Source organism: Rhipicephalus sanguineus, chromosome 2 (assembly GCF_013339695.2).
Source record: "Rhipicephalus sanguineus isolate Rsan-2018 chromosome 2, BIME_Rsan_1.4, whole genome shotgun sequence".
Lineage (NCBI taxonomy): Eukaryota > Metazoa > Arthropoda > Arachnida > Ixodida > Ixodidae > Rhipicephalus > Rhipicephalus sanguineus.
The window spans coordinates 146,130,915-146,142,947 of record NC_051177.1 but is presented as its reverse complement, the minus strand read 5'-3'; the positions used below and the strand labels follow the sequence as shown (position 1 = coordinate 146,142,947).

Genomic DNA, 12,033 nt, shown 5'->3' with positions numbered 1-12,033 from the left:
GCAGTGCATGTTCAGTTTTTGCCGCGTGAGGTGCCAAAAATAATTTTCAGTGAAGAAATAAAAATATAACTCCGCGTTTAACGAGAAAGACGTGGTTCGTTTTAGAGAATACAATAGAAAATCTTTCCTTTAGTGGGGTTATCTCAATTCTTGTTCTGAGCGGTTGTCTGTCGCCCAAAGAGTGACAACATTTTCCCTTAATTTTTTTATTTTGCTGAATGCGACGAAAAGATCGAACACGAATTAAGAATTCTTGCATACTGTGAGTGCAAACGTTGCATCAAGGGCAGCATTCTTGTATGACAGCTTTCCCGCGAGGGAGAGAAAAATGTTTGGAAAGATGCTTATTTCTGCAGCCCATACGGTAGCACTGCGCATGCGCCGTGGAGATGATGGGGAGTGAAGGAAGAGAGCGGAAAGAACAGGCTAATTTCATGAGGTGAGTACCGACGCCACTGATTGCCAGGTCGGGGTACTACTCATCAGAAAAATCGGTGCGTGCCGCGCCGGCGGCACTGGCATGGAGCCCAGTACCTCCCGAATTGCAGGCGGATGTTCCGTCTTATGACACCGTTGCGATTTCGCAAGATTTCACGCACCAATCGGTGCCTGCGAGCGAGAACGACATTCGGCACAATTCCAGACCACTATGGTCCTTAAATAGTTGAACACGCCCGGCCATAATCTACACAAATATTGCGAAAGCATCGCCGAATGTGATCGCCCTTGCATATTGCTTCCGATAACCACGTGGAGCAACATAGAAACACTTTCGATTTGTAAGTTGCCCGGTACCAAACACGAGTGTGAGACCTCCGCTTTGGAAAGGAGCTCGGAGCACCGTTAGTGCTGTGTAAAACTCAATATACACAGTAAAGAAATAATTATCTCCGTCCCGTGGCTTACACCCTCAAACTCACTATTGGCAAGGACGAATCGATGATGGGTACAAATGACTTTAGATGCGAAGTATCTTAAGGCCGAGCTCAATCCGGTGGTGTGCGGCGTGAAAACCCTTACTGCGCATACTCTCTCCACACACCTCCTATCCACTCAACCTCTCCCATTCCCTCTCTCCTTCCCCTCTCCACTTTCCCTCTCCCCTCCCCATTTCCACTTTTCCTCTGAAACGCGGGCTAGACATGCCGAAATTCTCTCCTGCGCAACGCCGCGATGAGCTCGAGCGCGCCCCGCCACGGCGGTCTAGTGGTTATGGCACTCGACTGCTGACCCGAAGGTCGCGGGATCGAATCCCGGCCGCGGTGGCTGCATTTTCGATGGAGGCGAAAATGTCTGAGGCCCGTGTACTTAGATTTAGGTGCACGTTAAAGAACCCCAGGTTGTGGAAATTTCCGGAGCCCTCTACTACGGCGTCTCTCATAATCATATCGTGGTTTTGGGACGTTAAACCACAGATATTATTAGAGCTCGAGCGCATGCGCGTCCCCTCCCCTTCTCTCTCCTCTCTTACGCTGCCCCCCTCTCCCCGCCTGTCGACCGCGTTCCCCGCTCGGCCTGTGAGAATTAACGGCCAGGCTAGATGGAAGATACGACGCGCGTAGCGTCCCTCTTCGCGTTCCACGACGCCAGGTCGGTAGCATGGCCAACGAACGCCAACGGAACGCGATCGTGCAAGTGCTCCGGCTTCGCATAGCCTCATGGTCCCCTTTAGCGGGAGATGGTGTAATTTTTATTCATTTTTTTTGCAGGACTACTTTTAAGGGCTGGTGAGCATGACAGGCGCGACAGAAAGGTTTTGCAAGATATGAATCTCAAGCTTTCCAGCAATATATTTCGGCGCGTGCCATGATGTCTTGTTTATTAGTGACTTTCCGACGCGGCTTCTTACTTCACATGCGTATGCAGTTGGAGCTAGCTATAGCGCAAATTTTCTTTGTGAAACTTGATTAATGGTAACGGTTCCAGTCGCGAAACAAATGTGGACCTCAAGAGGCGGAAAAATTCCACCACGAGCACAAGGCGTCCGCACTATTACAGACACCGTAGCAGTGCGCACAGAGGGGGGGCGGGGGGTCAAGGGGGACGACTCCCGCCTCCCCTTTTAATCATTTAAAGGAGGCGCGAAGTCTGCCTCATACATTTACTTATTCGGACCTGTTCCGTCATTTGTATAACGTGCAGGGTTATGGCCCTGCAGGTTTTCGGCGATAATGACGCCCGAACAGCCCTAACGTTTCATTTGAAATACATGTTTGTTCACCTTTATCCCCGCTGCATCACCTTTATCCCCGCAAAGGCGGGGACCAAAGGCAGGCAGTTGTGAGAAGCACACCAACGCTTCATTTTAATTGTTGCATCCTTTGCAAAACTCGTCCCCTTTCGGATTTGACGAATGGGGGGAAGGTGCGGCTGTGAAACATGGCTCCCCTAATGGAGAACCCTGCGCACGCCTATGGTCGACACCATAGGGTAATGTAATGTTCTGACGCAAGGCACGCGTCGCATTCACGTCGTAGCAGTAAAAGCCGAAGTTGCGACACTACCACAGGCGTCACGTAATGCGCGCGCGCTGAAACGCTATATATATATTAGGGGTGTGCGAATATTCGAAAGTTTCGAATATTCGTCGAATATTACATTCGAAATATTCGTATTCGATTCGAAAATCGTGTATTCGAAAAGTTTCGAATATTCGATAACTTCGAATAATCGAAAAACTCGAATATGCGATTCGATTATCATGCATAAAATAACTCGTCTTCCACATTTCTGCTGCGTTCGTATAGCTGAAAACGTTGCCGAGAGGAGCGATAAACATCGTAAGTACACGGAGGCACGATATCTGCCTGCGACGAGCGCCCCAATACGTATGATTTATTGCTGGTGCATATCCGACGTGCAGCGCTGTTGGCGATCATGTAACCACACATTTGCAATAATATGCGTCCGTAACGTGCCGCACTACCACGCGTTCACTATGCGGGACCACTTCTGAATATCGCAATGCCCATAGACTGTCGCGCCGCCAAGCGGAATTCAGGAGCGTCCTCTCGAGGAGGGTTAGTAGACGACAAAATGGCAGCACTACGCAGTCGCTCCCTTGTACGGCTGTGCTAGCCTCAGTGTTAACGCGTTGGCAAGAAAGGAACACTACGACATTGCATGTTCCCTACATCAGTAAACAAACCGGGCCCTCCGTGACACGAGAAATCTGATTCGTTATTGCGAGACGCGAAGTTTTCGTGAAAATACGCGGCAACTCGCACTGTCAATGCTAGCCCAGAGCGTACACAAACTATCAGCTTCGCGAGGCTTTCTGTAGCCACGCAGGTTAGTTAAATGTTATCGTTTGACATATTCAGTTGAAACTCACCCTGCTTTACTTGCATATAGCATTGGTCAGTGTTTCTTGTAGTGCATGAGTCCCATAACACTGTACACGGGAGGTCGCGCGGGCTCGCGATGTGCTCTTGTATAACTGAGCGATCTCAAGTTGGCGATACATTAAAATAGGGCCTCAATCCTTTGTCAGCAAAGCGCTGTTACGAATCGTGCGAGCGACGTTTGAATCATTCGAGGACGCATCTGCTCAACACCTTTCGTGGAGCGAACGCTTTCCACGCCGTCCTTCGCCCGTGTGTTGGTTTTCATAGCTACCGCTGCGCCACTTGTTTTTGTACGTTTGTTGATAGGTGGCAGCACACTGCAAGCGATTTGCTTGTTGACCGGTTTGAGAGCAAAACTTCTCCGCGCCCAGACTACCCAGACGTCCGAGTGGTCGAAGTCGTACGGTGGAGGAAATTCTTCAGATTGCTTTCAGCAGTGTTGTTGAAAGAAACCATCTTGACGACGAGGATTTTTCACTGGACGTAGAAGACTGTGAAAGCACCGAGAATGACAGCGACGATGAACCATCAGCTGCTAACTCACGAGAAGCGAGTTGCACTTCACGTCCCCTCGTGCGTTAATGTTCTTTCACGTTCGTAAGTCACTTTGATTGTATTTAATGTATACTATCTTTGCTCGACATCAAAATAAAAGTATAGTTGCTCTTGTGTATTGCATGTATCACAATTATTGTGGATATTATGGAGCGCCGCATGCCGCCAACACGCTCGAGCTCGACCAGCGAAGCGAAATGTTTAGAGCGATGGAACGTGCAGTCACGGCCACAATCCACGCCTCTCAGCTAACTTCTTCGACGTTGCGAAAAGCATACGTGTGCATTCTTTTCGATTTTCATGCTTTGATCATGCTGATCGAACCTGCAACATGCAAGTGAAATGAGTTGCACACGGCTATAGAATCTCAGCACGGCTGACACAAGCGCTACTGAGTGGGATGTTAAATGCTTGTATTCCGTTGAAGACGTAACTCCGCGTTCCCGACTGCGCAAGTAATGACGACGGCGTATTATGTTTGCAAACCATCACCACGTTAAACGTGCGGTCCCGTGCAGCAGCGATGGCGCTACTCGCTGGCGGCCTACTACTGCCGCAAATCCGTCAGGCAGGCTCGGTACGTACTACCTCGGAGTGCCGTTCAGCGCATGCGTCAATTCTAGTTCATGCAGTTTTATGTAGCACGCACAGGATTTCACAAAGCATCGTTATGCACGGTAACGGAGCTGAAATATAACCTTTCACACCGCAGCAAATAATTAGGTGGCGAGTATACTTAGCACTTTCCATGGTTTGGGAAAGTATTTTAGTCTCATATCCATTTCAGCGCAGCTCATTACTTCATCCGATAAAAGTGGCACGGGCCGTACGTCCGCACGTCCTATCTATTCCTATGCTAACAAACGGGTTGACCCTCGTCCTGGCGCCATCTTGAAAAGCACTGCGCGCCACCTATAGTTCGTAAGCATTGTGCCTTTTCAGTGGCAGGGGAGGCGGGGGGGGTTGTCTCTGTTAGAAGGGAGCGCCTGCTGCCTGATCATGTGGAGCAACTCATATTTCTTCATGATAACATCTAGTCATTACTTTCATTGTGCCGTGATATTTGCTTGTGTTGTGATGTGCATTGTGCTAGCGTGGACATTGTGTTCTGGAGATAGCAGTGTATGTTGTGTTGCCAGTCAGGCTGTCAATGTTTTTTTTTTTTTTTCAAATAGCTACATGCTAAATAAAATATTGTTACTGTGGAGGCATTTTCCTTTGATATTCGATATTCGATTCGATATTCGAAGGTGGATATTCGTATTCGATTCGTATTCGAAAAATTTGATATTCGCACACCCCTAATATATATATATATATATATATATATATATATATATATATATATATATATATATATATATATATATATATATATATATATATATATATATATATATATATATATGCCCGTCCTCAAAGTTGTCCATTATTTCAAGATCGCACTGTCCAAGACGAGATCATCCATGCTGTCCAGAGAAGCGCAGCGCCCAAGGACACGGATGGCGCCGCGACACTGGCGGCGTTGCAGTGATGTCTGTCCGCGCACAGGCACACCTCCTTGTCGAAGTGACTGGCCATGTGCTCCACAAAGCAACCGGTCTCCAGGCTGTTCACGCACATCCACGTCACGTTCACGGGCTGACCTGCGCACGCGACAGTAGAGAACGCATCGAGGGGTCGTTTTACTTTCTGCGATGTACTTTCACACAAATTATAATATCAACGAAACGAATACACATGTGCGGCAACGCTTAGCTGTTTATTCTTCGCAGGCGCCCATCAGTTACATCTTACTCAAATTTTGGTAGCAGGAGCTGAATATGAAACACAAGATATCACATATAAACTAGCCAATCCCAATTGAAGCCTTGTTGCGTAAAGGGAGCTCGACTACTTCATAAGAAGAGTATTGTTAGTGACTTTTTCATCTTTTGGCAACACCTTTCTTCTAAGAACTGACGTGATTGACCGTACTACGCCTCAGGTAAGGCACATTTCCAGGATCTTTTTTTAGGAGGGCGCGGTGGAGGGGACAAAGTGAGCGCAAAAACGTCACAAAAAGTAATAACAAAAACAAGGATGAAAGTTTCATACAACAGGCTAGATTCCACACATGAAAAAGCAGTTATCATAACGGCGACAAACTGGCACACTGACCCGACTTGTCACGATGGTTTGCACATGAAGTTACAGAAGAATAGCGACTGTGACATAGCAAACTTCAGGGCAAATAGATTAGCCACATTTTGTTAAAACAGTAAGAAAGCCCAAACAGTTTTTTGTCAAATTTTCACATTTCTCTTTGTCCACATATGCCATAGGTGCCCGTAAAAGCGTCTGCGCGCTTGTATCTCGGTTTATTCTGACCAAGACGGTGGTTTTTATCAACGAAGACGTTGTCGTCGTCTACGCCACCTCTCGAAACTTCCCCTTCATTCCAATGGCACTACCCCCTGCGGCGAATGAGCGCCGAATCAGTGCTAATTCCGGTGACCTATCACAGGCCGGCACACACCTGCTAAGTAGCGTGACGTAAAAAAATCTCCGTGATAGGACGGTACGTGGCGGGCTTTGGAATTAGTATACCTTGTTGACCCCATAGGTCGCTGGCATAGGTCAGCAAACTCACTCATTAGTCGACTCACTCAAACTAACTGAGACATCGGATCAAGCTGTTAGTCTGAGTCCGAGCGAATGCAGCTGAGTTATGCTTTGGTGAGTCTGAGTGAGTCCACTGAGGCAAATTTTGGCGAGCAGCGTGTCCGTGTGAGTACAGTGGAGGAAGGGTTTCGTGAGTCTTAGTCCGAGTGAATATGACTGACAAATATTTTGGTGATTCTGAGTCCCAGTATGCCCGGTTGACGAAAATTTCGGTGAGTCTGAGTCCCAGTAAGTCAGCCTGAGTTATATTTCGTTGAGTCCGAGTCCGTCCGAGTCCACTTGAGGAAAATTTTGGTGAGTGTTTCCGAGCAAGTCCTAAGCAAAAAACATGTCTTGAGTGAGTCTGAGTGATCTCTCTTTATTTTGCTGACCTATGGTCACTGGTGTGACCTAACGTAAAAACGTGGTATAGTGAATGTTGTAGCGGTATAGGAGCTTTTCCGATAGGTAAATGCATAGTCGATGATGAATGTACACGATGTCGAGGTTTCTTTATAAGGGCCCTGCAACACTTTACCAAGTAAGGGTCGAATGACTTCGTTAAAAGAACCTATTGCCTCGCGAGTCGCTTGCCTCAAAAATTTTTAGAATCCGTCAAGTACGTGCAGAATTACAGGGATTCGTCGCGCGCTTCAAGAACCTTCTCTGTACTTTCGTAATAGCGAGCGCGCTGAAAGCTGTGCATGTAGGGGGGTGACAAAGGGGAAGAAGATGCGTCCCTTCGTCAGCGCTAGGGATGGTCGATTAAAATTTTAATCTAATAATCGTTAATCTATTTAGCCTTTAATCGATTAATTGCTTTCTGTGGAATGTTTTAATCGATTAATCGACATTTCTTGTGCGTGCTTTGAAACCGATATCTCTTTGATTGAGAGGCATCGTTCGTGTTTGATATGGACCCAAATCTTTTTATCAGGCGCGCTGACGATCGAAAATTCCCACTTTTGAAAATGTCGACGACGGGCCCCTTGTGTCGAGTGTGCGAAAATTCCCACTTTCGCACACTGGACACAAGGCGCCCGTCGTCGTTGGTTGATGTCGCGGATTCAAGCATCTGTGACCATCATCCCTGGACTATTCGGCAGCAGGTCGTCTTTTCTCGAAGCCTGCCTACTCGAGCTCATCGAAACCGGAAGCGCGTTCGGGGGCCACATTTGGTTGGAAAGTGGCATCTGAAACATGCAGTGTGGCGGAGGGTGAGGAAATCCCGAGAAAGGAGAGAAGAGGAATTAAATAAGACGCTCGCTCTCGTAAGCACGGCATCTTTTCTCGGCTTGTCGATTAGATATTGCGGAAGCCCTACATAATACTGTAATTTCGGACTGACGCGATCTTTTCCTTGAGGTCACCCATGCAGAGATTACACAGAAACATACTGGCCTCAAACAGACCATCGGTACAGGCAACTGCGGGAAATAGAGTGACATGAGTTTTTGCCTCCCAGCTAGAATAAAGAGCAGCTGCGCCAGTATACTCCGCAGGTTTGATCTGATCGCTGCCTTAACACGGCGCCACTCGCACCTTTTCAATCGTGCGTACAGCCTGAACTGTGAGCGCTATCTAGTGTATCAGACATTACAACATAAATTTCGCGACTGTCCTTCTTTATTTTTACAGCAGAAGACGGGGGCCTCTAGCTGAAAGCTGTATTTCTCCCTAAATATGCGACCATACAGTATTACTAAATGCTACAAGGTCACTTCTTCAATAGTAATGCACTGGATGCTAGACGTTCGGTAAACCGACGCGTAAAGTTGCGGATTACATAAAGGGTCTATAAGACCCTTTTCACAATTCGCGAGTGCGCACTCCTGCGCTACATTTTCTCTCAACTAATGGCAGCAACTTTCGTGCTTCAGATGGAGACGAGGTAGTAGTTGCACGTGCTGTCTATTATGCGTGTTCGTGTCAAGAGAGCCGACTCTACATTTACTGCGTCCCAGCGCAAGCAAACCGCGCTTGAACACTCTGTTTGAAGAAGTGACTAGCTGCCATTAATTGGGCAAACTGCATCGCACGAAACCTAACTGAAAAATATGAAAATGGTATATACCCTATAAGACGGGACAGTTGGGCTAGTTGGCATACAGCATATTAAAAGATGGTTACTAGGGTCATTGTCCTCTTAACGCTAGCAAACGTGTCTTATTATGTATATGCGGATTACCTAATCCTCTCCCCATCATCGTACTTCATCACTCTTTTTCCCCCGTTGCGTTCTCCCCGCTGCAGAGTAGCAGGCAGGGGCGTACTATAGCTCAGGCCACCCTCTCTGCCTCATAATATATTTTCTCTCTCTTTTTCATTGGTAAACAATATTTTATTTGTGAAAGAGTAAAACAGAACGGCACTAAGAACCAGTCAGGAAATGAGCAGCGCATATTACCATGCCGCGCTTGCACAAGAAACGAGTAAAATCTGAGGGTTGAATAAAATACAAACAAAGTTGCGATTGACACTACAGGCGACGAAAACTACTTGTTTATCAAATGTAAGGAGAGATGTGTTTATGCGGCAGCACGATGAAACAGCACGGCAAAAATTGGCCGCGTATCTGCGTGCTTTGCTGCAAATGTCGTCTAAAGACGATAGAAGAGGCGCTGCGTGAGATATGGACGCCATCTGGCAATACGTCGGGAAACATGAGTGCTGTGTTGCGGGCTGGTAGTCCCGGCGCAGCGGCAGGCGAAGACCGGCGGTGACCAACGCGACCGGTGGGGACGCCGGCCAGCCCGAACACGCTATTTGGCGCGATGCGCCGAAGGAGAAGAAACGTCCGCACTTGACGAGTACTCTCCACAAACTCTCTTACTTACACCAGAGAACACCCATACACTTACATGTCGCCTGGGTAAAACAGGAATACCAGAGCGGCGTCATTCGTACAATGCAATACTGAACCGAAACCGAAACACAGCATGAGCTTGTGCAGAGGGCACGGAGGAAGACAGGTTTCAGCGCAGTCGCATTTTCAGCGCACCTTAAGAAACTAGGTAGGGGCAGAAGGACCGTCACGACGAAAACCTGCCTCCTCAGTCGTATTCGCCTGGAACGTTCGTGTGGCTTCGCGTTCCCTCCTCCGCTCCTCGCCTTTCCACAAAGCTACTGCCTAAGTACGAAGGCCCCTACCGCGTCCTACCTCAAGCATCCCCAGTTAACTATATGATTGAGCCTGTTCAATCATCTACGGACCGCCGTCGTCGCGGCCGCGAGACTGTTCACGTCGATCGACTGAAGCCGCATTATGACCCACCAGTTGTACCTGTTCCTTAGGTCGCCAGGATGGCTCCTTTTCCGCGGGGGAGTGATTTGTAACATGGCAGGGCGCAGACAAGAACGCCTGCGAAAGAAGAAGACGAAGACGGTTGTTGTTGGCGCTCGCGCTTGCCCGGCTTGGACCGCTGATCGCTTCAGCTGTGGCAATCTTTCAATAAACGCGTTACTGTCTCAACGTGAAACGCATACAGTCAAGGTCTTTAAAATTGCTTATCTATGTATTTTCTATTAAAGGAACACACCTCCTAATACTTACCTAATGATGTTACGCCTCATATATGCGTAATATTTACTTTTTGATCGACAACGTTCACAAGTATGAAGAGCCGCACCAGTTCAAGATGGGTGGACGGTAAGCAAGTGGTTCAACTTGGCCGGTTGGCTGAATCGGGTGACGTGCCGACAAACAGAAAGACGGAAAGACAGACCAAAATTTCTGCGTTTAAGTTCCCCAAGAAAGACTATCGTCTTTAAAAACGAACACGAACAAAAAATTGGCCGCGTATCTGCGTGCTTCGCTGCAAATGTCGTCTAGAGACGATAGAAGAGGCGCTGCGTGAGATATGGACGCCATCTGGCAATACGTCGGGAAACATGAGTGCTGTGTTGCGGGCTGGTAGTCCCGGCGCAGCGGCAGGCGAAGACCGGCGGTTACCAACGCGACCGGTGGGAACGCCGGCCAGCCTGAACACGCTGTTTGGCGCGATGCGCCGAAGGAGAAGAAACGTCCGCACTCAACGAGTACTCTCCAGAAACTCTCTTACTTACACGTCGCCTGGGTTAAACAGGAATGCCAGAGCGGCGTTTCCTGTCATTCGTACAATGCAATACTGAACCGAAACCGAAACACAACATGAGCTTGTGCAGAGGGCACGGAGGAAGACAAGTTCCAGCGCAGTCGCATTTTCAGCGCACCTTAAGAAACTAGGGTTGTAACATTGTAGGGCGAGTAGGGCCAGAAGGACCGTCACGACGAAAACCTGCCTCCTCAGTCGTATTCGCCTGGAACGTTGGTGTGGCTTCGCGTTCCCTCCTCCGCTCCTGGCCTTTCCACAAAGCTACTGCCTAAGTACGAAGGCCCCTACCGCGTCCTACCTCAAGCATCCCCAGTTAACTATATGATTGAGCCTGTTCAATCATCTACGGACCGCCGTCGTCGCGGCCGCGAGACTGTTCACGTCGATCGACTGAAGCCGCATTATGACCCACCAGTTGTACCTGTTCCTCAGGTCGCCAGGATGGCTCCTTTTCCGCGGGGGAGTGATTTGTAACATGATAGGGCGCAGACAAGAACGCCTGCGAAAGAAGAAGACGAAGACGGTTGTTGTTGGCGCTCGCGCTTGCTCGGCTTGGACCGCTGATCGCTTCAGCTGTGGCAATCTTTTAATAAACGCGTTACTGTCTCAACGTTAAACGCATACCATCAAGGTCTTTAAAATTGCGTATCTATGTATTTTTAATAAAGGAACATACATCCTAATACTTACCTAATGATGTTACGCCTCAGATATGCGTAATATTTACTTTTTGACCGACAACGTTCACAAATATGAACAGCCGTACCAGTTCAAGATGGGTGGGCGGTAAGCAAGTGGTTCAACTTTGGCCGGTTGGCTGAATCGGGTGACGTGCCGACAAACAGAAAGACAGACCAAAATTTCTGCGTTTAGGTTCCCCAAGAAAGACTATCGTCTTTAATAACCAACAAGACGATGGGCTGGCACGTACGAGGCAGTAGCAGCAGTAGACTGTGAACCGGAGAGAAGCGGGCAAGTTCATTTCTGCCTCGATGGGTGGAGCCGCCTCCTGCCCGGGCTTGAAGCATTGGGCAGTGCTTGGAGTTGGACGCCGTACGCGATGGAGATCAGGGCGAGTTCATATCTTTCTCTATGGGGTATGGCCGCCGCGAGCTCCGGGCTCGTTCTGCTAGCGCAGAAATATGCGCTGTAGTGAAAGCAGTGAAAGAGAGGCGATGTGCACGGCATCTGCCTCTCAGGATAGTGCACCTCGCAGTCATGCGCTCCGGCCAAGGGGCGAGGTTGGGGGCGGGAGTGGGGGGGGGGGGCGTGCCGTAATCGATTAATCGAATAGTTTTAATCGATTAATTTGATTAATCGAAAGACGGAAGTCGATGACGATTAATCGATTAATTGAACATTTAATCGATTAATCGTTCATCGATTTTACCATC

At 48.3% G+C, this 12,033-nt stretch overlaps 1 protein-coding gene across 1 annotated transcript in view; it reads right to left on the bottom strand.

Annotated features, from left to right (window-relative positions):
* Positions 1-5,303: 5,303 nt before the first annotated feature.
* The window catches only part of LOC119383770 (uncharacterized), a 41,837-nt gene continuing 35,107 nt past the window's right edge, over positions 5,304-12,033 (bottom strand). The window contains exon 3 of the mRNA XM_037652069.2: positions 5,304-5,548. Coding sequence (XP_037507997.1) covers positions 5,337-5,548 — 212 coding nt within the window. The 3' untranslated portion in view covers positions 5,304-5,336. The remainder of the gene's footprint in view (positions 5,549-12,033) is intronic.